At 43.0% G+C, this 27,981-nt stretch overlaps 1 protein-coding gene across 3 annotated transcripts; it reads right to left on the bottom strand.

Annotated features, from left to right (window-relative positions):
• Positions 1–676: 676 nt before the first annotated feature.
• LOC102946053 (aldo-keto reductase family 1 member C3) lies at positions 677–19,758 on the bottom strand. Of its 3 annotated transcripts, none has more exons than XM_037877408.2 (10): positions 19,625–19,758; positions 18,257–18,416; positions 13,958–14,125; positions 12,440–12,556; positions 11,083–11,160; positions 8,247–8,369; positions 4,679–4,788; positions 4,275–4,440; positions 3,240–3,322; positions 677–963 (listed from the first exon to the last, which is right to left on the bottom strand). In XM_037877408.2, exons 1-10 carry the CDS (start codon positions 19,681–19,683, stop codon positions 924–926), a joined length of 1,104 nt encoding a protein of 367 aa, XP_037733336.1. In that variant the 5' UTR covers positions 19,684–19,758; the 3' UTR covers positions 677–923. The 3 variants fall into 3 exon arrangements, with proteins under 3 accessions (XP_037733336.1, XP_043395701.1, XP_043395712.1); XM_043539766.1 differs by having other exon boundaries at positions 19,650–19,708; XM_043539777.1 differs by lacking the exon at positions 19,625–19,758 and adding an exon at positions 19,579–19,594.
• Positions 19,759–27,981: the final 8,223 nt, after the last annotated feature.

The following is a 27,981-nucleotide window of genomic DNA, read 5'->3' as shown; positions in this document are numbered from 1 at the left end:
GGTCAGGACTGATGTGTGTTGCAGAGAGGCTGTGGGCCCATGAATGGAACAGCTAACCTGATGGCAAGTCAGAGATGAAGTGCACTGCAGAACTGCATGGGGCCCATTGTTGGAACTGCAGAAAGTGCTGCATGCCGGGATGGAGAGCTCTGTGGAGGAAACTGTACAGTGCCTACCCTCACTATCTAGATCTTAGTGCTGTCAGTCGCTCATTTTCATGCACAGCACCAAACTTCATACAATAAACACAAACTTCCTACTCTGGAATAATCTGTAAAAAGTGCGTTGATCATTCTGTGCCCATCATTCATCCCCACAGATGTATCTTTGCAGAGCTCCATTGTCCTCCACTGAACGGTTTTTGCCAGTTCTTTCTTGAAGCTTGTAACATTGCTTCGCTCCTGCTTGAGCCAGTGAGCAAATACAGACCCTGAGTATTACTTTTATTTACTGAGGTATGGAGACTGAGGGAGTAGTCAAGCTGCTGCAAGCTGCTGAGTGACATCAGTGCCCACCAAAGTGGACTGACCCTAACATTTGTCAAGCTAGCTCAGCCAACCACACTTTGCGGACCTACAGCACCTCACACAGAGCATTTTTAAGGGGCCTGGGTCTGCTGGCTCTGAGAATGAAGAAAAGAAACAATTATCAAAGAACAGAGACTAGACTCAATAAATGCATTACACAGACACCTTTATTTTTTCCCCATTAGCAATCCAGAACCATTCCATTCAGAGACCGAGTTGTTTTGAATTTCTGTTTAAATGTACCATATAGATCTCTTGATATCACCAGGACAAGCTGGGCTTCCAGAACAGGGCGCTTCTCTGGGACTAATCACTGGAATGGAGCAAGGAGATGAAATGTGTGTCTGATTCCTCACATGTGAAATAAAATCAGGAACATTGAAAGTATTCTTTCCATTATTCATCTTTAAATGGAAACTGAGGGTGGTCCACAAGTCTAAAAAGAAAATATTTATTAAATATCCCCACGTAATTGCATTACTAGGACATCTGAGTGCAAAATGCAGGAATCTCAAAGAGCAGATATGGAATGCTATCTATCCATTTTAGGGTTTTCTTTAGCCCCGTCACTGTACTCTAATGTATAGACTCTATTGAGAGGACTTTACATTACAGCACAGTCTATTATAACTAATACCTGTGTTCACCTGGAATTTAATAAAGCTTGGAGAAAACATGACAGAATGGTCTCATAACTATCTGTGACTGCCTATGGCAGAATGCTGTTACAAGAGGTGATTATTCTCAGTAAACAGTGAGGCTAGAACAAATAATAGTGGGCTTTTATGAAGCGGGGAAAAATTGTCTTTAAAATACAGACAGGCCCAAACTGTAAAGTTAAGATCCCGATCTGGATCCAAAATTTGGGTGTGTTTTGGTTTAGCCCATTGCAGATGTAAAGGCCACCCAGATCAAAGAACGTTTAACCTAGACCTACACTTCTGCAAAGATCAGGGTTGTTTGGATGCCGCTGAGAACTGAACTCCTTGCACCCTGTGGCACTGTGCAGAGCTGGGGTGGGGGGGAGAGGGGTGTATTCACAAATGAAAAGTTTGCAACTCTCTGATCCTTGGGCTAATTCCTAAGATGCTCTCTCCTAGCTGGGGACTGCTGGAGCACAGCAGCACTCTGGCCACACTCTCTCCCCAGAAGTGCCTTCAGCGAATCCTCTATGCCAACATCTTGGATGGTATGGCACAGGACCTTGCTCTGTGGGCTCTTCACCACCAGGGAGATCCCTATGTTGATACCACTGGAACACAACAGATGCCCCAGAGGGGCCCTGACCTGATCCTAGATTTTCCAGAACATTGGAAACGTTTATAACCATTAGGATGATGACACAATGACATTGGCATTCAAGGGAAGTTGTTATTTTGCCTTGAAACTGGAGCAAGGGTAAACGAGATAACCTACTAGGAATGTGTTGGGATAATGGGCCAAATCCTGTCATTGTGGGGGCCTCAGGCACTGATGCACGTCGGTCTCTCCTATTCACTGCCTGTGGCACATAATTTTCTAGTCTGCTGCGTGCAATCTTGTTGTAGTTTTGTTGGTCACAGGATATTAGAGAGACAAGGTGGGTGAGGTAATATTTTCTATTGAACCAACTTCTGTGGGTGAGAGGGACAGGCTCCAGTCTGTAGGGAGCTTGCTTCTGGTGAGCTGAACTCCCTTTTCCCCCACTATACACCTTTCAAGATCCACGGATCTTACACATGCCTATCACAACATGTGGTAAACCTCATCCAGTGCACTAAATCCTTAATAACAAGAACTCTATGGGTGAAAGCAGACAACCACTAAATTCCCAAATGAACTCACACAGGAAAATGATAATACAAAAACACCCTATCAGTCCTCATCCTCAAAGGAAACCTGCACAACATTTTCAAAATATGAACCTGGGAGCTTAACTTCATAACTTTACAAGTCACTAAAAATCATGGACTGAAAAGAGACTCTGGATTTATAGATTATTACAACAATCTATAATCTAACAACCCCCCCAGCTGCCTTTCCCTCCTTTCTTTCCCCCCTCTGAATGGAGGGGTGTTAAAGGGGTGTAACCTTGAATGGCCCCTTGAAATGTGTGTTAACTACTTATACCAAACAATCTGTTCCATCTTGTATTTAGTTGTGACAAGTTTCCCAGACATGAAGAAGAGCTCTCTGTGTAAGCTTGTTTCTCTATCAACAGAAGTTGGTCCAATAAAAGATATTACCTCACCCACCTTGTGTCCTGGTCTCCTGTGGGCTGTAATGCTTCGGTCTGGTTTTGGTTGTTGGGTTGAGCAAGTGGGTGCTGGGTGGTGTTGATAGCCTGCGATATACAGGTCAAACTAAATGGGGGGAGGGATAGCTCAGTGGTTTGAGCATTGGCCTGCTAAACCCAGGGTTGTGAGTTCAATCCTTGAGGGGGCCATGTAGGGTTCTGGGGCAAAATTGGGGATTGGCCCTGCTTTGAGCAGGGGGTTGGACTAGATGACCTCTTGTGGTCCCTTCCAACCCTGATATTCTATGAATCTGGTCATCCCTTCTGGGCTTAAAGTCTATGACTCCATTCCAGTCCTAAGAGCTAGGATCCTAAGTACATCCTTTGTGATCACGAGGGTCAGTATAACACAAAACCTTATTTCTTTGTGGGGTGACCACTGCTGCCTTTCTCCTGCCTCTCCACAGAGTTCTAAAATACAAAGTATTGTGACTCACTGTATTAAGTTCAGGTAGCGAAGGTTTTTGTTCAGCCCATCAATGGTTTTCATGTCCTCCTCAGAGAGCTGGAAGTCGAAAACCTGACACAGAAGACAGGATAAAACATTGGGTTATTCCTGCTCGGCACAGCCCTTCTAATAGTGGGATGGATGTGCATTAACAGAAGCCCCATGTTAAGTGAAAAGGAAATGAAATAAGTATATTAATCTGGGTCTGCTCTTTCCACTGTATTTTACATATTTCAGAGGTGAAGGGTATCTAGATACGTAACTGTTGTGATTTTAATTTCTGTGTATTTCACCTTTGAACTTTTAGCAATCTGCTGTCTGTAGCGGCAGCTGCCATTTTGAGACATAAATGGCATGTTACGGAGGAGATACACACGGTGCTCTCTCACATAGATGTTCTTTCTTGGTTTGTGTTTCCTTTAATCTAGAATAAATCTGTCAGTCTGATATTGTATGGTTTGTTCCTTGGGTATGGAAAGTAGAACGAGGGATGCTATACCCTGATTTACCTGGGATGTTTAAGATTCTGGACTAAAATGGGCAGGGGAGGACAGAGCAGAGTTTGGAGAGGACGCATGGTCTAGGCAAAAGGCTGAAGGCAGGAAAGGAGCACACTCCTATTGGAAGATCATTTGTCTTTCCAAAGCTCAGAGGGGCCTATATTCCCATCTGATGTCAAGAGTAGCATTTTGGAAAAGTGCTCCACAAATCAATTGCTCCCTCAGAATGTTTCCTTTGGGAGAGACAAGGAAGACTCCAGGGTTTTTTCTCCCCATATTATTATTTGTTCTCTAGTGGGTGCCAAGTTATACAGTTCAAATATTAAAGTGGCAAAAGCCTTCTCTAAGAATAGAGAACCTGCCTGAGAACTGCGCTACACAATGTCTGATAGTTCTCAGGCAGGATCCTGCAGTGCCATACTGTACAAGGGCACAAAAGTTCTCAATCCTCCATAATATCCCATATAAATCTGCACATAGGGAGGTGTCCCCCTCATCCTCTTCTCTCTGCACTCCTGTTTTACCTGGAAGTTTTCTTCAATACGCTTTCTGGTGAAGCTCTTGAAGAGGACCACGATACCATGCTGCAGCTGGTAGCGCAGGGCTACTAGAGCGGGGCTTCGGTTGTATTTTTTGGCAATTGCACCCAATACTGGGTCCTCCAGCAGAACTGGGGTGCTTTGGTCTATCCTACAAGGGAAACAGAGAAACAGGGAGCATTTTGGGGATCAGGAATGCAGTCATCTCAACCTAGTGAGGACAATGCCTGTGCAATCTGAAAATAAACTACTAGGTCTTTTCCAGCTCTCATTTTTATTGTATAACTTTATAAATGTCAGAAACTTTGAAGATGGAAGGAGGGGAAAGTACCCTCTAACCCATTATTGAGGTTCTAAACATGGGAGCACAGTCCAGTTTCTTTCCTTACCACATCTTGTCTCTCTGTGAGCCCAGAGCATAATAGGCTTCGAGGAGGATATCCTTGGATTTGCAGAAGGCCAGCAGTTTGCTTTGGTTGAGGTAAGGGTGACATTCAACCTGCAGAATCAACCCGCAACCCAGAATTGAGATTTCAGATCATATGAGCAGCAGCAGTAAGACAAAAGTAACATCAGACATTACGTTAACGCGACACAGTATACTAAAATATTAAATATCTTCAATTACAATATAGCCGGGCAGTGCAAGTGATCCTGGGGTGCAGTTTAGCTGATAAATCCCAAGTATCAGTTTATGTAGTAAAGGACAGAAGCCAAGACATGTTGTGAGAGGGTAGGCTTAATAAGGATTTATAGTCAGGACCAAGTCCTGCTTGCCTTACTTATGTGTCTAGTCCCACTGAAACCTCAGTAAATTGTTTTGATACTAGTTTTGGCCCATCGTGTATTGTTACATAGCTAGGGTATGGATCAAAATCATCACCTGGACTAATACTGCCATTAAAGCAATGACCATTAGTTGGAGAGAGAGATTGAGTGTGTTACTAGTGGATGTTCTAGGGGTTTGTACTGGGACCAGTTATGGACAAGATGGCACTCTCATTCTAAGCCCTTATTTTCAGTGGCTGACCACTTCCCCGAAAGTGGTCTCTTGGTCCAAATTTCTCATGCTTGGTCTCAACTCACAAATGATTTTTGGGTTGGGGGAGGGAATTCAAACAACAACAGTTCAATCATTTTTGAGTTGTCCAACTGTGTTTTTCACCAGATAAGACATTTTTTCCCTTGTATATTTTAATAATGGAATTTTAAAACAGTTTAGATTTAAAACTTTAAAATTACCTCCTACCAATATAGTATCCTCCATACAGAACTTGTTCTTTGCCAAGTTTGAAAAAAAATTAGTCGAGAGGCAAAATTACTTTCAAAAGCTGACTATGGGATGCTGTGCATATCCTGGGTTATTTTGCTTATCATATATAATTCAGTTCTTTCTCTTTATCCAGCACGTACTGAATACACCTGGATATCTATGTGAAGGGTAGGCAAATGAAGAAGAAAACAACATAGTCCATCTGAATCATCTCCCTCTGAGCCTACTACCTGAAAGCCACATTTCTGAGTATAAAGAAAAGGAGGACTTGTGGCACCTTAGAGAATAACAAATTTATTTGAGCATCAGCTTTCGTGAGCTACAGCTCACTTCATCGGATGCATTCAGTGGAAAATACAGTGGGAAGATTTATATACACAGAGAACATGAAACAATGGGTGTTACCATACATGTTGTAACGAGAGTGATCACTTAAGGTGAGCTATTACCAGCAGGAGAGCGGGGGGTGGGGACGACCTTTTGTAGTGATAATGAAGGTGGGCCATTTCCAGCAGTTGACAAGAACGTCTGAGGAACAGTGTGGGGTGGTAGGGGATAAACATGGGGAAATAGTTTTACTTTGTGTAATGACCCATCCACTCCCAGTCTTTATTCAAGCCTAAGTTAATTGTATCCAGTTTGCAAATTAATTCCAATTCAGCAGTCTCTTGTTGGAGTCTGGTTTTGAAGTTTTTTATTGTTATGTATGTGGGGGTGCCAACTTCCTCTATTCCCAGTGGGTGCTCGACCCCACGCCAGCCCTGCCCCTGCACCCCCCTCGCCCCGTCCCCATTCCAACCATTCCCCAAAGTCCCCACTGCATTCCACCCCCTTCCCCCAAGTTCCTGCCCCTGCCCCGCCTCCTCTCTGCCTCCTCCCCTGAGCACGCCGCATCCCCGCTCCTCCCCCTCCCTCCTGGAAAGTCTTAAGCGCTGCCAAACAGCTGTTAGGTGGCAGGGGTGGGGGGGAAGCACTGGGAGGGGGAGGGAGAGGGAGGAGCGGGGAAACAGAGCGCTGGGGCGCGGGGGGAGAAGGAGGTAAGGAAGGGGGAGCTTGGCTGCTGGTGGGTGCAGAGCACCAACTAATTTTTCCCTGTGGGTGCTCCAGCCCTGGCGTCGCTGCAGGGTTGACACAGTCTTCTGCATCTCCCCTGTGGGTGGAGACACTGGTCACTATCGCTACTGGAGGGAACAATAGAATGGAATGCCCAGAAGAATGACAATTTCCTGAAGGGACTGTTACCCTTGCAGAGCTTTTCTAGCTCTGACATTTACATTTCTGCACAGTGTGGTTTGGCCCACAGAAATAAAAATCTGCACTTCTTCCATGTATTTTTGGACTGATGGGAAAAAACAGGTACAATTCAAGTGACTTTTAAAATTGCCTGTGAAACTGATTAACAAAATAAATGAGCTTATGAACCACCCGAAAATATACTTCTCAAGTGAAAAAACTATAACTGGACTTCTTTGCAAAGAAATTGTAAGTTTTCTTACAGGAAAAGCCACAAACTGTTTGGAAAGGAAGAGTAGATTGAATTACTTGCCTCAGTGAAATTAAATACCCAGAGAATTGCTGTGCCTGCGATGACGACGACCAGGGCTTGCTCACCTGTGGCTCCCCCTCCCGGTGCTATGGATGCACAGCCAGGCAGGTCTGCATCTGCAAGCAGGCACGCTGCCTCAGGTGCAGCTCCCATTGGCTGCAGTGGCCAACAGGCTGGGAGCCTCCCGGCCAATGGGCTGGGGTGGGGAGGGGAGGGGAGGCAAAGGGGGAGATGGTAGGGAGCTCAGGAGCAGGGGAGGCAGTGGGGAGGGGAGCTGTCTGTGGAGGCACAAAAGGTGGGCTCTCTGGAGAGGGGTGACCGGGGCACAGGGGCCAGTGGGGGTTTTTCGGGGGGGCAGAGGGTTGTGTGGGTGTCTGTGGAGTGGAGGGCAGCGATAGCGCCAGCTGCAGCCCGGATCTGCTCTGGGGGGTGGGGGATGTTGCTATAGCCCCCCCACCCAGGAAGCCCCCTCTGTACTCTGTATTTTATGCCAGCCCCAGGGTGCCCATCACTGCTCCTTTCCCCCGCCCCTGGTTCCATCTGTCTGTCCCCACAACTGTGTCTGTGTGTCTCTGTCTGACAATGAAGTGAGCTGTAGCTCACGAAAGCTTATGCTCTAATAAATTTGTTAATCTCTAAGGTGCCACAAGTCCTCCTGTTCTTTTTACAGATACAGACTAACACAGCTGCTACTCTGAAACCTGTCTGACAGTGACAGATTCCTGCTGCTCTCTTTCTGCCCGGGGCTGAGAGCCGCTGCCTGTGGCTCCCTCCCTGTCCCTGCTGTGGAGGCGCGGCCAGGCAGCTCCGGGAGCCCGGTCAGTGCTGCAGGGAGAGGGAGGACGGAAGCAGCAAGCGGAGCTACCCTGCCTCTACTGAGACTCTGCAGCATGCAGGGATGCAGGGGATGGGGGGAGCTTCTTGTGGGGAGGCGGGGGAGCTGCCCCCCGAGGTGAGAGCACCCCACATTGCCAAGCCATGGGGCCCCCCAAAGCGCGGGGCCTGAGGCGCAAACATTGGTGGAGCGGGGCCCACCTTCATGAATATTGTTGGAGCATGGACACCACGGGCCCATATAACTTGCCGCCTATGTCTAACTCAGTACTTTTACGTCTCCACCCAAAGGTCAGCATTTTACCTGGTTGAGAACAGGTTTGTACTTGAGCCCTGGTTTGTTCAGGATCATTTCTAGCTGTCTGCGGTTGAAGTTGGACACTCCAATGGACTTCACCAAGCCTGCATCTTTACATGCCTCCATGGCCTGGGGAAAACAACAACGGCCAGTTCTATTATCACTACTGGTAGTATAATTTCTGAGAGACTAGAAAAATTAACCTCAACTGGGCCCACTCAATATAAAATTATTCCACCAAAATATTACTACATACACAGTTTGATTTGTTCTAGAAAGAAACTCTGATTTAGAGACAGACAGTTATTTTCCAACCGTTCACTTAGGCATCAGATCTCTGTCCAATCCACTGTGAAATAAAATCATCTTTTCCCCCAGTAGAAAGTAGACTATCTAGCCACCACCTCTCCCCGTAGCTTCCTCTCTAGTTTGTCCTTCATACACAAAGAACTCAAAGACATAACGATACCCAATCACTGCTAGTGAACAATACAGAAATAAGGGTACCACATAAATATGGGACTACGAACACCAGTTTAAGAGCTTTATAGCACAAAAAAATGGAGAATGAAAATTAAGGGGGAAACACAAGAAATACTGGAGGAGATGGACAAGTGCAGTGGTCACCATTAGAATGTCTGTATTTACTGATAGTGCCCATACTGTGGTGTCTGAGACACACCAGGAAATGACTGGAGTCTCAGATCACAAGCAGTGCTATGAAAACAGATACTGTAAACTCAGTTTACTTTTTACATTTAATAGAAAAAGCTTGCTAGAGTCCACTGAAGGGAAGGCACATATCACAGGGGAAGTTTTAGCTTTCTCTTTTTAAATGAGGGACTTAAGTTAGTACTTATGAAAATGAGGAACCAATAGCACCAATTAGAACCAGGGATAATGTGAGTATACGCTATGCTAACCTCCCCCAAAGCTCTGCCAATGCACCTCGATTCTGACCTGATATCCCTTTGTATTTCATTTCTGGCCTCTCTTGATATAGACGCACCAATGATATTAAACTGAGTGGTGGACTTTGTAATGTGGGTAAGCGTGGCAGACTTTGAACTTAGCTCTTCAGTGTTGACTGGCTGGCCCACTAATAAGCTGCAATGCTGAGCTACTCAAAGAGCATTAGCAAAAGAATTACGGATCTCAGGGAGTCCTCATCTTGGCTGACTCTAGGGCAGAATATTTCATTCCTCCTCTGTGGAAAACATCACCTGGAAAGCCCAGACTACAATTCTGTCCCTGACAATGCCTTTGACAATATCCCTGCCCTCAGAACAGGTGTGGCTCTGATCTGTAAAGTGATTCTGTAAAAATGACATGTGAGGTTTCATGTTTGTTGTGTCTCAGTGAACACTCATTGAAGGTCTGGTCTATGCACAGTCATTGTGCTGCTTTAACTACTGTATATCAGTCTGATGCTGATGTAGTAGACCTCTCCTAGTATGATGGGGAAGCTCCCACAGCAGTCAGAAAGGGTTAAAGAGCTTCTCTGCACACAATCCACCGCAACTATGAGGCTTGTCAAGCCTGGCGAACGGCAAGTGCTTAAAAGGGAGGATAATGGCTCAGTCTGAGTAGGACTCTGGCATGATCCCAGCTAGAGCTCCCCAGAGGGCAGGGGTTGTCTCCTGGGGAAATTGCTTGAGCACATTGGCCTCCTGGGGCCTCTGAGAAAGTAGAGGACTGGCTTTTCTATACTTCTCTTTTTGGAGCCCTGGGACTTTGCCTTGGTTGCTTGGGCACATAGGGGACAAGTAGTCCAGATCTGCTGCCAAGGGACTGTAAACCTTCACTCTGTGTGAGACTGCAGGGACAAGGCCTTTTTTGAGGGCTGCAGAATTACTGTGCCCTTTTCTTCATTTGGTCTATTTTATACCCCTAGAAGGGGACAGGCTGTCTATCAGGTGTACGCAGAGGGCCATACTCCGCACTTGGAACTAGAACTATAGTAATGTAATTGTCCAGAAAAGGATGTCTGAGACAAGAGAGATGCCCCTTCTTGCCGCGGGGTGTGTGTGTGTGTGTGTGTGTGCCAGAAAGGTATAATTTATCCCAGTGGGTACAGTCATGCTGCTATAAAGGAGCCTATAGTGGTATAGTTTATTCCCATAAATGTAGGGAAATAAAATACCCCAGTGCAAGGTACCACTGTACTGGTAAAACCCTCTAGGGGTTGCACCAATTCAACTGTTTTGTTAAAAAAAAAAAATCACACCCCTAAATGAAATAGTTAAAGTGGGATGAAAACTGTATGCAGATCTGACTGAAGCCTGACAGTTGAGCTGGACTCTTTCCAACTTGGGCATCAATACTAATAAGAACGGTTCAATTGCACCTCTGCAGCCCCAACATCTTCAGATTATACCCTCAGTGACACTTGAGCAACATCATTTTCTTAACGCGGGTGTCACTGATTTGATTTTAGTAAGAAAACCTGTTGATGATTCACAAGAAGGAGCACCGCTGGTTGGTGCTGCTGGGCTAACTGGAGCAAAAAGCAGCCAAGCTTATTTTTGTCACTAAAGCAATGATGCTCAATACACACAAGGGGCAGACCTGTTAAGTGTGATGGTGCCGTTTGTATATAGTTTGTGTACAGTTACTTGCTGATGTGAATCTGCATTTTATCAATAGGCAGTTCAACAACATATCGTACTAACAATCCCAGCCTCCCACAAACATAACAATTACATTCTCCCTAGCCCTCTAAAAAGGTCATACGACAAAAAAGCAGATAGAACTCTGAACACTCTCTGGGTAACAGTCAGAGTGGCTGCCTAAGGAAACTGGATGGGCTCTTAATTAACTCTGTGTTATTCATGTCACTCACCTCCCAAGTTTGACGCAGATCTACAATATCGAGAATGAGTTTTCCGTTTTCATCCATTGGTGATAAATCTGGCCCAGGCTTAAAAACAAAAGGAAAATCCCCCTTGGTCATGATGTGTTTTACACAAGTGGATTTTAACTATTTTGTGACCAAGGAAGGAGTTGTAACCAGGAGGAGTGGGGGGGAGGCAAAGCGTCGAACTCTAAAGCTGGTAAAAATAATAGAATGGTTTTATCTAAACCATTTGGATTCCCACAAGCTAAAAACATTTGGATGAGAGACTGAGAGCTGGATCATTGCCCAGTCACCAAGAATTTCCTGACCAGTAACACCTAAGATAATAAGATAATAAGAGTTATCTTATCTTATTAATTCCTTTTCTTTTAAGTCCCTAATGGAAGACTCCAGCAGCACCAGAACAAAACCGGTATCATCTGCATTAAAACTACTTTGAACTGAACTGAATTTTCTACTTCTCTGGAGGAAGAGCAGACAACGTAAATTGTCAAACTGAGCTACAGAATTGATCTACACACCACTTTTGAGTAAAAGGCCTATACATGACTGAAATATAGAGCGTACCTTGTATTCCGTGAGCAAATTTCACCCTAGATGCCTCGAAATAATTTTGAGTAAGTAAGACAATAAATGTTAATACTGGAAAATTAATTTGCTCAGTGAAACACTATTTTCATAAGAAATCATGTTTATACGCCGTGAAAACAAAGCATGCATGTGGAAAGCAATTAGGGCCTAGAGATAGTACAGATAAATCATGATATGGTATCACATGAAATGACATATTCATTGACAAAGAGAAAGAAGCTTGACGTAATGAACTAAAAGAGGTTATAGCTGATTAAAAAACCCCACAAGAAATCACAGTAACCTCAGATTAGTTTTATAGATTACTGGTGAGTTTCCGGAGTAATTAGTTAGCTTTTGATCATTAAGTGTATATTAGAATTTAGAGAGTTTCCCAGACAGTTTGTAAATTTGCCAATGCACTAAGATATATATATATTTAGTGGCCTAGTGTGAACCCAGGTAGCATATGATGTTTTAATAGCAAGAATGAAAAGTATAAAACTGTTAACCTACATGATTACTATATATCAGCTGCGAATGAGACACAATATGAGTTCCCCCCCAAAACATTTTTTGCATTATAGAGTGTGCCTCATGCATTAGTTTTTCTTTTGTCTTTTGCCTTCCCCTCGAGCACCCATCATAGGCCACTTTTGTAGGCTGGACATACGACTAGATGGACTATGGGTCTTTTTTAAAAAACAGCTCTGCTCTGGATATGCTACCAAACATTTGTTTTCCTGTGTATATTTTTTAAAGAAATGTTTACCTTTAGAGACATAGGGTTATGGATAATGAAGAGATCAAGATAGTCAAACTTAAGTTTCTTCAGTGATTGTTCCAGGCAGCTTCGGACAAGTTCAGGACGGTGAAAGGTACTCCAAAGCTGTAATGATTCAAAAACAACTGTTTTTTCTGAAGAAGTTTTCTCATCTCTTCTTTCTGTAAAAAACACTTTTCTAAATTGTTTTATTCATGACATGCCATTGGCTTTGCCTTTTTAGCAGAAGGGTTGTGTTGTGAGGTGGTTGTGTGCAAAGATGCACATGAGAGTGAGAAGTGAATGTTTCCTGAAGAAGCAGGGCGAGGGGCTGAAATGCAGCCAGGATGTCAGAAGTGCATTTGATCAGTACAGGAACCCTATGTGAAGCCACTTTCAAGGTTAAAATCTTTTTGGCTAAATTTGTTCTCCTTGGCTATTAGGAGTCACTCTGTTGTCTGACTTAACTAGCTGACCCTTGGAAGAATGGAATGGAAGATGTCCCTTGGTACGTGACTGAGTCCTGTACACAATTCTGGTCTGTCTCTGGGAACCAGGACATGGGAGTTCATACAAATGCCATTTCTAACAAGACGTCAGTTCTAATGTGGAAAGAATCCCACCCCAAGAAGCCCTTTCTCCTTTTTTGCCGTGGATTCTCCACGTACTGTGTGGTTCTGCTCTGAAAAGTGACTCTGTAAAAATGAGAGTTTGGTGTTAAATATTGACTCTCAGTCAATACAGATGTGCCCCATTTACAAGTAAAAGGATGCTTTTCCAACTGACAGTTCCACAAACTCAGTCTGGATCAAGCTGGGTTCTTCGCTTCTTGTCCATCATCTCCAGCAATAAAGACGCCAGAGAACTAATTATGCTCTCTGTGACATCTTTGCAACCCCAATATCTAAAAATCTTGCTCAGTGATAATCTCTTCCTTTTAATTGTCTTGTGGAAGTGTAACTGATTGGCAATTAGTAAACAATTTTGTTGATGAGACCTGAGGAGGAATAAAATCCACCTTACTCTCCCTTAGTCATGTTGTCTCTGTAGAGCTGAAAGGAGTGACAGCTTAATTTTTCTTCCACTGAAGACACAGATAGAACTGTGAATGCACACAGGGAGCAGGTTGGTTGAATAAGAAGGTGCCATTTTTACACAATCACTTTTCAAAATAAATCTACACTTTAAAAGAAACAGAAATGGTCTATCAAGCAGAGTCACCATTGTGCACAGGAAGCTTAAAAAGGCTCATTGTGGCTAAATAAAATAAAATGTTCTGTCTGGTGATCTGTACTTTGAGGGGCATGAAGAGGCCGTTTTAGCTTCGCATTCACACATGTAGAGATGAGCCGGTAATTTTTTATAGAAAGCAATTTCCCAAGTCTGTGAATAATACACCCCCCCCCCCCAGGGAATCCTTTCAATACTGGCCTTGAGTAGGTTACACCATTCTTCATAAATTAGAAAAAAAATTAGCACTGGAAGCAGTAGAGTAAAAATATCTGTGTTAAAACAAAACCCACCTACCTTTCCTGTGTAAAATATGTCCTCTCTTTTGACTGTCCCATCTGCAATCTTCTCATGAATGGCTCGCCCAACCTCCTCCTCAGTCCCATATACAAAGGCTCCATCAATATGGCGGAAGCCAACTTCAATAGCCACCTTTGTAGCCTCCTCACATTTACTTTTTTGAACCTACCAGTTAAGAAGGTATGATGTCAATATCTCTGGATTAGGGATATTTTACGCCAGTGATTTAGAGCTTTGATGCCCACCAGAAACACTTCAGAGTAGAGTGGCACATTTAGAAGTTTGAATTTACCTTAAAGGAAATTCAAGGATTCTGGGCCAGGTCCTCTGTTACCCTGCATCTTGTGTTATCATTTACACCACAACAAAGTAAAGGGAATGTAGGTGTAAAAAGCTACTATTCAGATATAGCAGGTTTTTTTGCTCTCACTGTGCACAGAAGTAAATGACTCCTTAAAATGCAGGGCAACAGAGAATCAGGCCCATAATTTCAGCTTTCCTTTTTACAAGATTCAAAGGACAATTAGTACAGGACCTTGAGACCAGGAGCTGTAAGAATCAAATATCAACATTCACTATGGATTAGAACCCCCAGTCTGGCTGAGCTATTGCCTATTTAAAAAGAATCTCATGATTTGTAAGTCAAACTCATGATTTTGCCAAACCTGATTATGGTTTTGAACTCTTGGTTTGACAGGACCACATTCCTTTCATGAGTAGTTGTAACAAAGGCAGCTATTAGAACTGCTTGGTGAGAACTGTGATTTTATGAACCCCTGCTGGTTCTTGATAATGACTCAGCTTTCTTACAGCTATGTCCATATTGACTCTGTTGAGATTAATGATTAAAAAAAATCTGACGACAGCCATGCTTCCTAGTGGAGAAATCTGGTGTGATAAAGAAAAAATATGATAAGCAAGACCTAAGTGAAGGGCTAATGAACTTCTTGGGGAGTACTAGAGAAGGCAAAGAAAGCCAGTTCCCAAATTTGGTAGAGGCAGAAGGTTTCTGATTTCCCATTTGCCTTTTTTAAATTTTATTTTTCAAGCTTCAGCTAGGGATTTGTTGAACAATTTTTCTCCCATTATCAAAGAGAATCTAGCTTGTGGGCCGAAATCTGCTCTCATTGAAGTCAATGAAGTTACAATGGCGTAAAACCTAGTATGAAAGGAGAATCAGGCCTTATAAATACAAGTGGGCCACATTCTCATTACATTAAGGCCCTTTTGTGATGGGTTCGGTCACAGAGATCCCCTTGGGACTGTCACCTGATGTGCTGAAATTACCTCTGAGCCCATTTTCCCTGCCAGCCTGGGACTCCAGAACCCTGCCTTGTTGAGCCAGACATGCTACCCTACTGCAACACAGACCCCGGGTCTGGACCATGCCCTCAAAGCTACAGACTTTAATTAAAAACAGCTCAGCAGGTTACCTGTCTCCACCACCCAGACACCCAGCTCTCAGTGAGATCCAAACCCCAAATAAATCCATTTTACACTGTATAAAGCTTATGCAGGTTAAATGCGTAAATTGTTCGTCCTCTATAACACCAATAGGGAGATATGCACAGCTGTTTGCTCCCCCAGCTATTAATCACATACTCCGGGTTTATTAATAAACAAAAGTCATTTTATTAAGTATAAAGAGTACGATTTAAGTGGTTTCAACTAATAACAGACAGAACAAAGTAAGTCACCAAGCAAAACAAAGCAAAAACACACAAGTCTAAGACTAATCCATTAAGAAACTGATTAGAGGTAATATCTCACTCTCAGAGATGTTCCAATAAGCTTCTTTCACAGACTAGACTGCTTCCTAGTCTGGGCCCAATCCTTTCCCCTGGTAGAGTCCTTGTTAGTTTCAGAAGACATCTCAGGTGGTAAGCAGGGGTTCTCTCATGACTGGTGCCCCTTTGTCCTGCTCCACCCCCTTTTATAGCTTTGGCACAAGGTGGGGATCTTTTGTCTCTCTGGGTCCCCCACCCCTCCTTCTAAATGGAAAAGTACCACACTTAAGATGGATTTCATCATCAGGTAACATGGTCACATGCCACTGTAAGACCCCTTGTCTCCATTCCCCATGGGCTGGCCCACTCGTACCACAGGAAGGTTTTCAAGTAACTAAGGCCACTTACAACTGATAGTTTCTGATCAATGGGAGCCATCAAGATTCTAAACCACCATTAATGCCCCACACTTTGCATAATTACAATAGGACCTTAGAGTTATACTTCATATTTCTAGCTTCAGATACAAGAATGATACGTGCACACAAATAGGATGAATATATTCAGTATGTTATAAACTTTGTTATGATACCTTACAAGAGCTTTTTTGCATAAAGCATAATCCAGTTATATCACATTCACACTCATAAGAATATTTCCATAAAACATATGGAGTGCAATGTCACGCCCTTTACATCACTCTGGCGGTCAGAGATGATGCGTAACTCTTGATGGTGGGTGGGCACAACATTTAAAGTTTTGGGGGGGGGGATGGGTTGCATCTGACTGACCCATGTGTCGCTTCTGGGCTGAGGAGCAGCAGCAGAGCCAGGAGCACCAGGGCAGCAGTGAGCGAGCATCCTGGGGAGTACCTCATGGCAGCCGGGCTCCGTGCTGCATCGTCGGGCTCCTTTGGGAGAGAGGCGAGAGCGCATCAGGGATGCAGCTCGGATCTGTGCCGCCCTCCCTGCCTGGGGAGCCCCTGGCTGTACATAGGTGGCCTGGCTCAGGGAGACGGGCAGGGAGGGCTGCCGGCTTCCACAGTGCAGAGTCTCAAGGGCTCGAGCTGGTCAGGCGGCTCCCACCAGCTTCCAATCCACCAGCTCCTGGCAGGAGGCGGTTTTCAAATCCCATGCATCACCTCTGCTGGCAGTGTGATGGGGCCTTAAATTACACCCACTTTAGAGTGGAGGTCCTAAAGTGCCTTAGTATAACTTAGAAACAGGCCTGAGTGAACAGCTGCAGTTGACGCAGATTGCAGTGTGTAGGAAAGTCATATTTTAGGAGGTGGTCTTTTCTGGGAGGAGGAGGAGGAGAAGAAAGATTGTATCAGTTCTGCTGATTAGTAGGACTCACTGGAAAGAGCTGAGTCACTGAGCTCTACAGAAAATGTCTATGCTTCACCTTTATTCCTAGGACAATATACATGTCATGGTGCCACAAGGCTTATACGTACCAGGTAGAAGGAAAAAGAGCCACACGCAGCTGTCCTCTTCAGAGGGACCCTTACTTTTTTTTTTTTTAAACACAGTACTTAGTCAGGCTTAATTCTCCCTGAGTCATGGATAGGAATAAGGAGTGAAAAATGCATAAAGACTATAGAATTTAATAACTTTTTAGCACTTTCCATCCGAGAGGCCCAATGCAATTTTACAAACTCTTAGGATAAAATCTTCAAAAGCAGTGCCATTTCCAAGTGCCTTTCAATGAGACGTAGGCTTCTAAGTCACTTAGGTGCTTTTGAAAATTTTATCCTTATGAACTAAACCCAGAAAGGTTCATTCAAGTATTTATCATCCTTTTAGAGAATGGGGAAACTAAAACACAAAGAGTCAAGTAAGATGCCCAAAGGTTACATAAGTGACTCAGAGGTAGAATCAGATCTTCTGACTCCAAGTCCCCTGCTCTGACCACTAGACCAGTCCCCTCCACACTGGAATCAGCAAGTAGCAGGACTGCTGAAAAGGGTGAAAAAGGAAATGTACTCATTTTCCTTCCCTCAGTGTAATTCAGTGAGCAGCACTACAAGGGCTAAAAATAACTAACTTCTCTTTAAAGGAAATTGGTTTCCATTTAGCTCAAGTTGGGACCAAAATGCATTGGCAGAGTCATATGGGCTGAAAACTGGAAAAGCTGTAGGTCAGGGCAAAGGTGCGCAGGTAGTTACGTAGTGACTCTGGACAAGCATAACTGGGTGCTGGAGGCCAGGACATTGGTGGATTGATAGATGCATGTCAGGGTTCAAGGTGTGAGTGGTTGGGGTTGCTATTGATCAGGTGTTTTGGCAAAGCTAGGTCAAGGAGTCATGAATCAGCATGAGATTCACTCAAATAATAAAAAACAAAAATAATTTCTTACAGAATGATATTCTTACGCTTATATACAGGCATCATCTTTCATTCAAACCTCCAAAGCACTTTTCGGACATTGTCAATAGTTTTATAAATTAGATATACAGGGATCTCATCCTGCAGCCCTTTCTGGAGTGCTACAGGTAATGGTTATAGCCATGCCCAGCAATGTTAATCAACAGGTTAAGGACAAAGAAATCCATGAAAGATTTACTTACTGCATCAGGGGAATAGGTACCAAAACCCACTGCAGGAATTTTGTTCCCATCATTCATCCTAATACAGTGGTCCTTCTCAAATTCCATCTCTTTACAGTATTTCCTCGATTCTATTCTGAATGCTGAAATTTTGCAGCACTGCTGTATGAGCCAGCAAGAGCTTCAGAAAGAAAACAGTAGGAATTTCTATTTTAGTTGTATTTTTCTATGATGTGTACCAAAAGGAGTAGCCAAGTTTGGTGCAGCAGGCATAAAGGGAAAAAAAGTATAAATGCAAAATGACAAAGCTCTCAGAAAACTCACTATCAACAGGTTCAAAGATCGGTCTCTTTCCTCAAACTCTATTGACTTAATATTGCTTCCATGTGACACAGAAGAAAAGCGTACAAAAGATCTCCCTTCAAATTCACAGTCACTCTACAATGGAGGCAAAGCATTCCAGCAAAATATAATTAGGAAAACTGTTATAACCTTTAACAAAGCATTTTAGAACACTTATCACATGTTACTAAATTTTTACACTCAGAAGAAGCAAATAAAAATTAAGTTACCTGTGAAAATAGTACAAGAAAATTGCCTACTGTTTAATTGCTCCTATAAATTACAAACTTGAGTGGCCCTGATCTATTGGCTCAGGGAATAAAGATAAGAAACTTTTATCAAAACCAGTAACAAGACTCGATAACTGCATTACAAATTCCTTCCCAATAATCTAGAACCATGATAAAAGAAGTTGTTCTGAATTTCTATTTAAAATGTACAATATAGATCTCTTGACTTCACCAGTGTGCTCTGGGCTCCCAGAGCAGTGTGTTCTTCTTGGAATAACCCCAGTAATGCAAAAAGGAGAAGAAATGTGGGTCTGATTCTTTATTATGTGGAAGAAAAAAATCAGGAATAGTGAAAGGATCCTTTTTAATATACATCTTTAAATGAATACTTGGGGTGGACCACAAATATCCAAGTGCAACTGTATGGCTAGAACAATGGAATACATGCTGCAGGTCTCTCAAAGAGCAGACATGCAATGCTTTCTACTAAATTTTTTTAAATACAGCCCATGACCATAGCATTCAGTGGCACAGCCAGGCCACTCAGGATAAGTCGGCAAAAGCTGCAGGGCTCTCAGAGCCTGGGTCTACAGACAAGGGCTGGGCGCTATAAACAGCAAGATAGACATTGTGGCTTGGGCTGGAGCTCAGGCCTCAGGGGCTGAGCCTGAATGTCTACACTACTGTTTTTAGCATTGTAGCACAAACCTGAGTCTCTGGGCCCAGACTCAGATTCACTGCTGTGGGTTTTAAAAGTCAGTGTAGACGTACCCTTACTCTTCCCCCTGAACAGGGAGTGACAATGAACCCCAGCTACCTGGCAGGGTCTGCTGCAAAAGCACCTGTGAGCTGCTCCACTCCTGAGATACTCCCCATCTACAGGCATCCATTGGTACAGCCTGGCTGCTTACTCTTCTCCTCTATAAGTGGGAATGAAGATAAACTCCAGGTAGCTGGCAGGGGCAGCTGCAGAAGCATACTTGGTAACATTTCCCCTCCCCATCCTCCTTTTGCCACTCCCCCATGGCTTTCATTTAATCACTGTTGTTGCGTTCCTCAGGATTTTCTCCAATTTGTCCACATCCTTCTTGAAGTGTGACGTCCAGAAATTGACACAATACTTCAGCTGAGGTCTTATCAGTCTTATCAATTACTTCTTGTGTCTTGCTTACAACATTCCTGCTGATAAATCCCAGAATGATGTTTGCTTTTTTTTTCCCCAACAATATTATATTGTTGACCCATATTTCGTTTGTGATCCACTATAATCTCCAGATCCTTTTCTGCAGTACTCCTGCCTAGGCAGTCATTTTTCATTTTGTACTTGTGCAATTGATTATTCCTTCCTAAGGGTAGTACTTTCCATCTGTCCTCATTGAATTTCATCCTATTTAATTCAAACCATTTTTCCAGTTTGTCAAGATTATTTTGAATTTTATTCCTGTCTTCCAAAGTGCTTGCAACCCCTCCCAGCTTGGTATCGTCCACAAATTTTATACATGTACCCTTTATGCCACCATCTAATTCATTTACAAAGATATTGATTAGAACCAGACCCAGGACAGATTCTTCCAGGACCCCACTCTAAATGCCCTTCCAGCTCAATTGTGAGCCACTGATAGGGGAAGCAGTAGCAGTTATCTGCAAGGTTTATTACTCTGTCAAAGAAGGCTACAGCTTGGTTTGACATGGTTTGTTCTTGACAAATGTATATTGACTGTTACTTATTATCTTCTAGGTGCTTACAGATTATTTGCTCCATTATCTTTCCCAGGACCGAAGCTAAGATGAGTGATAATTCCCTGGATTGTCTTTATTTGCCTTTTTATAGATAGGTACTATATTTGCCCTTTTCCTGTCCTCAGGTACCTCTTTTGTCCTCCATGAGTTCTCAAATATAATCGCTAACGGCTTAGAGATCTCTTCAGCCAGTTCCTTAAGCATTCTAGGATGTACTTCATCAAGCCCTGAGACGTGAAGACATCTAACTTGTCAAAGTAATTGTTAACACGTTCTTTTCCTTCTTTAGCCTCAGAGCCTATCCCATTTACACTGTTGTTCTCTATGTTAGCCAGCTGATCATTGCTAACTTTTTGGTGAAAACTGAAACAAAAAGGGTATTTAACACTTCGGCCATTGCTGCATTTTCTGTCGTTGTCTTTCCCTCCTCATTTAAAAGTGAGCCTAACTTGTCCCTAGTCCTCCTCTTGCGTCCCATGTATTTAGAAAATGCTTTCTTATTCTAGCTAGTTTAATCTAATTTTGTGCCTTTACCTTTCTAATTTTGTTCCTACATGCTTGTAGGTTTTTTTTTTATATTCATCCTTTGTAATTTGACCTATTTTCCTATTCTTGTATAATTCTTTTTTAAGTTTTAGGTCATTGAAGATCTCCTGGTTAAGCCAGGGTGGCTTCCTACCACATTTCCTATCTTCCTCTGCATTGGTACAGTTTGCTCGTGCTTTTAAAAATGTCCCTTTAAAAAAAACTACCAACTCTCCTGAACTCTCTTTTCCCCTCAGACTTGCTTCCCAGGGGCTCTTAACTAACAATTTTCTGAGTAATAAACTCTGCCTTCTTGAAGACCTTTGTCTTTATTCTGCTGTTTTCCCTCCTACTATTCCTTAGAATCATTAACTCTATCATTTCATTCTACTTTCACCTAAGCTGCCTTTCACCTTTAGATTCTTAATTACTTCCTCTCAGTTTGTCAGCATCAAATCCAAAATAGCCTCTTCCATACTCTTTTTCTCCACCTTCTGTAATAATGAGCTGTCTCCAGTGCATACCAAGAACTTGCTGAATAATTTATGCCCTGCTGTATTATTTTCTAACCAGACATCTGTTGGGTTGAAGTCCCCCATCACCACCCATTTTATTAGTTTTTTAAAAAAGTCTCATCCACCCCCTTTTCCTGGTTATCTGGTCTATAGTACACCCCTACCATGACATCACCCTTCCCCCCGTTTTTTATCCTTATCCTGAGACTAGCAAGAGGTCTGCCTCCCACTTTTGTCTCAACCTCAGTGGAAGCGTATACATCTTTGATATACAAGGCAACATCTCCTCCCTTTTTTCCCAGCCCATCTTTCCTGAACTAGCTGTACCCTTCTATGCCAATATTCCATCATGTGAATTATTTCACTAAGTTTCTATGATGCCAATTATGTCGTCTTTATCGGGCCCTACCAAATTCATGGTCCATTTTGGTCAGAGTCATAGGATTTTAAAAATGGTAAATTTCATAATTTGAGCTACTTAAATCTGAATGTTCATGGTGTTGTAATTGTAGGGGTCCTGACCCAAAAAGGAGTTGGGGGGGTTGGAGTCACAAGGTTATTGTAAGGGAGATTGCGGTACTGTTACCCTTACTTCTGTGCTGCTGCTGGCAGCGGCGCTGCCTTCAGAGCTGGACAGCTAGAGAGCAGTGGCTGTTGGCAGGGAGCCCAGCTCTGAGGACAGAGCCACCGCCATCAGCAGTGCAGAAGTAAGGATGGCAGGGTATGGTGTTGCTACCCTTACTTCTGCTTTGCTGCTGGTGGGGTGCTGCCTTCAGAGCTGGTGCTGTCACACAGCTTCCACTTTCCAGCCACCCAGCACTGAAGGCAATGCAGAAATAAGGGTGGCAATTCTGCAACCCGCCTAAAATAACCCTGTGACTCCCCCTGCAACTCCCTTTTGGGTCAGGATCCCCAACTTGAGTAACGCTGGTCTCTGGTATAGTATAGGGTAAAAGCACACAAAAGACCATATTTTGCAAGGGGGGGGGGGGGGAACGACACCAGATTTCACAGTCCGTGACACTGTTTTCATGGCCATGAATTTAGTAGGGCCCGAGGTATTTGTGATTATCCACTAGTATTTCTACTTCTTCCTGTTTATTCACCATACTTCCTGCAGTAGTATACAGACATCTAAAATGTTTATTAGATTTCTCCACTACATTTTCTTGTCTCTCCTTTGTCCATGCTGCAATTTTCAATGTTCCCCCTAGATTCTGACCTTTCACCCTGGTCTCTGTGTTTTGGACTCACCTGTGGACTTTTGCCTCCTGCCCATCAGACCTAGTTTATAGCCACCTCACTGGGTTAGCACACCTCCCAGCATACCAGATCAGGCATGCAGATGGATGCCTCTGTCCCCTTTAGAAGGGAGTCACTAACCACCACCACCCTTTGATTTCTCTTGAGAGTGCTGGCCACGATTCTCCCAGCCTGGGGGGTACACTGTTTCCTTGTTCTCCATGGTCTTCCTGTATCCATCTGTTGTCTCTTGTCTAGTACTTCATAAGAAACGGAGCACCTTTTTCTTTTGTGTTTGCATGGCACCTAGTGCAATGGGGTTCTACTCCATGACAAGGTCTCCTGACACTGTGGTAATACAACTAATAAATACAATAATAATAAACCCTACTGTATATTGTATACTGTAAACTATACTGTACATTGCAGCAGAGTTTATAACCAATAGCTTTATTCACTTGGAAGTAAAATAGACTCAGAATATAATAATTGTCAAACATTATATAAAGCTTATATATAAACAAAGAAACATTTATTTATAAACATATAAAGCTGAATTGGGTCATACCTATAACTGTCTGTAGGCACAGAAAGTAGAAGGCTGTTACAGGGGATGTTTATTCTTAGTAAACATTGAACCTAGAATAATGGATTTTGGATGCAGCTGGAATTATTTACGTTTAACACACATATGATTCAAACTCTAAATTCAGCTCCAGATTTGGATCCAAACTTCTCCAGAAATTGGGAATTTGTTTCCACCATTTATAGACAAAAGGGCCAGTTGACAATTTTGAAACTAGACGCAAACTTCCCCACAGGAATGTTAGGATGTAGAAGATTCAGTTCTGCATTGTGCCCAATAGCTGCTGAGCAATGCTAAGGGAAGGAATTACACGGGAGCTTACGTGTTACATATGCTCCATAAGAGTTACACGTGTTTAAGTCCAAAGTAACTCAGTTGCAGTCATTTCTTGTGGATTTATGTTAGAGTAATGTAGAGCAGAATTTGATTTATTTAACTCAATCCTGCCACACAGTGGACAACTGAATAGATGACCTGCAAAGTCCTGTTCCAACCCTCATTGTTATACTCCCAGGTACATTTGTTTGCACTAGGGCATTCACTATGAAGAGTTCTCCCTACTGATAACACCTAAGAGTTATTGAAGATTAAATTATTTATTAAATTTCTTCTCCATTGTAACAAGACATTTCACCTGAATCAAAAGCTACCTTGAACTGAACTGAAGTTTCTGCTTCTCCCGATACTAGTTATTGCAAATTTTCAAACCAAGTTGGAGAATTTATCTACACAAGGAACTGTATACCTCTATAGCCTTCTACTCAAGTGAAAGTTTGGCTAATATAAGTTCAACACTTTTCAGAAAGTATATATCTAAGTTAAAAAAAGCCTACACATGGGCTTAAATATAGTAAGCCAAGATAAGATTTATAAACTACTTGTTATATCTACTATTGAATTTTCTGAGGCACTAGGGTTAGCTTTGAATCAAAGCGCACACTTGGGTTTAATATATAATGTTTGTGTTCATGTGCAAAAAATGGTCTTGGATAAGACATTATTTGGAGAGGCAATGAGGAATGCAAACCATAAAACAATGACAATTAGGTTTTTTCTATCACCTTTTAATTTAGGAATAAAAACCATCAGTGAGAATAATTTCCTGTTCTATTTTACTGCATTCATGATATTTTATGTGAGAAAGTTTAAAATATTTGGCACCTTAGGGTCTGAATTAAAGCCCAAAGAAGTCAATAAAAATAACTCCATTGATTCCAATGGGCTTTGGATCAGGCCCTTAGTGGATGGCTTACCTTAAAGGAATATAATTTCCAAAATAGTATAAAGAACAGGTAGCATCTATTGTTTTACTAGCAATAATTAAATCTACAAGGCTATTAATCCAGATGAAGCAGAATATAAACTGATTACCAACTCGGGACAGGAAGAATTTCCCCTCAAAATATTGTATTGTACTATATACATTAGTTTGTCATTTGTTTTTTGGGTTCCTCAAAGCAGTCAGTCATCATAGGCTAATTCTTCAAGAAGGAAGTTGGACTTTGTTTTCTGGAGTATGTTTTAGGATATAAATATTTACTGTTAGAGAACAGGGAGTGTGGATAATGAGGAGATCAATAGAGTCAAACTTAAGAGTCAAGCATTTATTGTTCCCGGACTTCCAGGCTAGCTCAGGGTGGTGAAAAATATGCCAAGAATTAAACAAAATAGAATGTCACCAGATCTGTTCTTTCTCCAAGGCTGAACATCTAAGGACAGTTTTTCTAAAATATCTTTGTAATGCCGCCATCTTTGCCTATTTATCAAAAGGGTCATACTGTAAGGTGGTTGTACGCAACACTGTATGTAAACTAATGTACAAAGATAATAGACTTGCTAAATACTAGGACAAACAGCATTAATGACATTCTTCACTGCCTAGGTATAAAATGGAGTCCACATAACAACGTACTTAGTTTGTCCACAACTATGCCATTAGTTACTTATATGGCTGCCATCACGTTGGTATCGGAGCACCTCACAGGCATTGATCAATTTACCCTCACAAAACCTCAAAGAATGCACTTCACCTACTTTTCCTGCAATGGAGCCTCTTCTTTGGGTTATGGACATCATCACTTTCGTCAATAAGCAGGAGTGAAAGTAACTTCAACGATTTACCGGTACACCGGAGTCCTGAGCAGGGGGCGTGGCCTCAACCAGAAGAGGTGGGGCCTTTAAAGGCCCCTGAGCTCCAGCTGCACTAGCAGCAGTTGGGAGCCCCAGCCCTTTAAATCACCACCGGAGCTACCAGCTGCAGAGGCAGCTGGGAGCCCCAGGGTTCAGGAGCGATTTAAAGGGCCCGGGGCTCCAGCTGCCACTACCCCAGCAGGGCTCTGGGCCCTTTAAATCGCCGGAGTCCCAGGGGCTCCCGGCTGCTGCCACGAACCCAGGGCTCGAAGATTTAAAGGGCCTGGGGCTCCGCTGCGGTAGCAGCAGCTGGGAGCCCCTGGCCCTTTAAATCACCACTGGAGCCCTGCCGCGACTACCCCAGGGCTCCGGCAGCAGGGCTTGGGTGGCAATTTAAAGGGCCCGGGGCTCTGGCCACTGCAGGGAGCCCCAGCCTGGGGAAGCTGGTCCGGTCCAGCACAGCTTACCGGCTCTTGCCGATATGCCGTACCAGCTTACTTTCACCTCTGCCAATAAGGGAGCCTGTCAACACTACTGCTTAAGTAGCTGGTGTCTCCTTTGATTGATAGGATATATTTTCTCATGCAGCACAGTCAGATCCTGGTATTTCTGCATTCACAGCCCTGCTAAACCCAGGAAGCATAGATGCAGAAGTGAAACTGTTTTTGCTACAGGGTCAGCAGAAAGGACAGATAGCGTGCATCTTTTTCAATGTGAGATACAATGGGAATGTGTTTGATTGGTAACATTTGAGGACGATCTAAAACAGCCCTCATTGATATGAACTGGACTAATAGCATGATTTGTGTGGAATAAAGCCACAAAACCATACCTCTGCAGGAAGTTACAGGATGTCTCCTTGAGGCTATATCTTGGGGGGAAAGGAATTTTCACACACTGCATGAGGCAGAAATATATTCATGCTCTCACCTAGACCAAGGAATGCGGCCACTCACAGACAGCAAGGCCTTCAAGAAAACAAACAGAAAAGGCCAAAAGCAGAGTTATAGAAGACTTGCTGCTGGCACTGGTAACCTCTCTTTTCCCTCTCTTGCTCTTGAGATTTCCGAGTCTCACTGAAAAGAAGTGCTGAGGTAGAAACAGCAAACCATGTTAATTCCATTGCTTGATCTCTGGCTGAGATCCTCACCCTCAGATTTCAGATGTTCTTCAGTTCCAAGAAACAGTAAAGGAAACAGGAAAGAGTTATTTTGGCATTAATGGAGTCAGTATTGGGTAATTCATGAATACGTTATAGCAGCTTAATATCACTTGGACATTAAATGTTTATTTCAGGCTGAAGTTTGGCCAGTAAAAAAAAACATCCCCCCCAAAATCACACTATCAACTTTAATTTATTAAAGAGAAAAGTTTTGTAGAGTTTCTTCTTTTGGTGATTAATAAATTAAACTGATTCTGAAATTAAACAGAGTCAGACTTGTTAAGTGATTTGCCTTGTGGGCATTCACCCAAGAATGATGCACAGATGAGACATTAAAAAGGACCTTTACACTCAGTGAAAAGACATTAGTGTAAACAGTCTCATTAACCAAACACCACCCAACTCGGTGAACAACATTAGGGCATAACACTATTAACAATATGCATAATAACTACTGATCACAAGAACTCCTTGGGTCTAGATGGGTTCTACTGCCTGTGGCCCCATATATTTCTGCAGAAGAACCGTATCAGGGATTCTAAAGTCTTTAAGGATGATATGTGCTGGGCTGGTGGCTCTCAACTGTAGTTATTGCCCTTCTGACCCTGTGAAGTGAGGTTCTCTCTGGCCCTTAACTGGGTTCTTCGGAGCCTTCCTGTAGCTCTCCCTTTTTGGGCTGCTCTTCACAGGGAGATCAGTAAGAAACACCCCTCTTCAAGGGGAGATGATTCTTATCCTGGCCTAAGTTAAGCCATTCCTTCCCCAGGCTGAATGTCAGAACTCGCCCCTCTGTCCTTTCAGGGCCAGAGAAGATGGTGCCCTCCAAATTCCATTCCTAAAGCAATCTGACTGGCTAAGAGGGACTTGGCTCTTCATCAAAACCTTCTCTGAATCAAAGCTGCAGCTGTGCAGTGCCTTGCTGAAAAGACAGTCCTGGCCTCTTGTACAAGACCATTTTCTTTGTTTGATGGCACATTTCTTACCCGTGAGCCCAATGGAGAAGCTTGCTGCATTTCCACCATATTCAAATAGGAGCCTCAAACAGGCTTCAGAAGAGATTTTCTGATGTAAAGCTTTTTCAGAAAAGGAATTAAAATGCACAGACTCCTCAGAGAACCCAATGTGACACAGGAATTTTTGATACCATATTAAGTTTGGCACCTCAGTCAGTCTTTAGAAAGATTTTGAGGTAAATTTCTTCATAATAAGCACAGACTCCACAGAATGTCCAGTCAAAACCCATAATTTTTAACAACAAATTAAATTAGGAACTT

Source organism: Chelonia mydas, chromosome 1 (genome assembly GCF_015237465.2).
Source record: "Chelonia mydas isolate rCheMyd1 chromosome 1, rCheMyd1.pri.v2, whole genome shotgun sequence".
Taxonomy (NCBI): domain Eukaryota; kingdom Metazoa; phylum Chordata; order Testudines; family Cheloniidae; genus Chelonia; species Chelonia mydas.
This window is presented reverse-complemented; position numbering and strand designations above follow the sequence as displayed.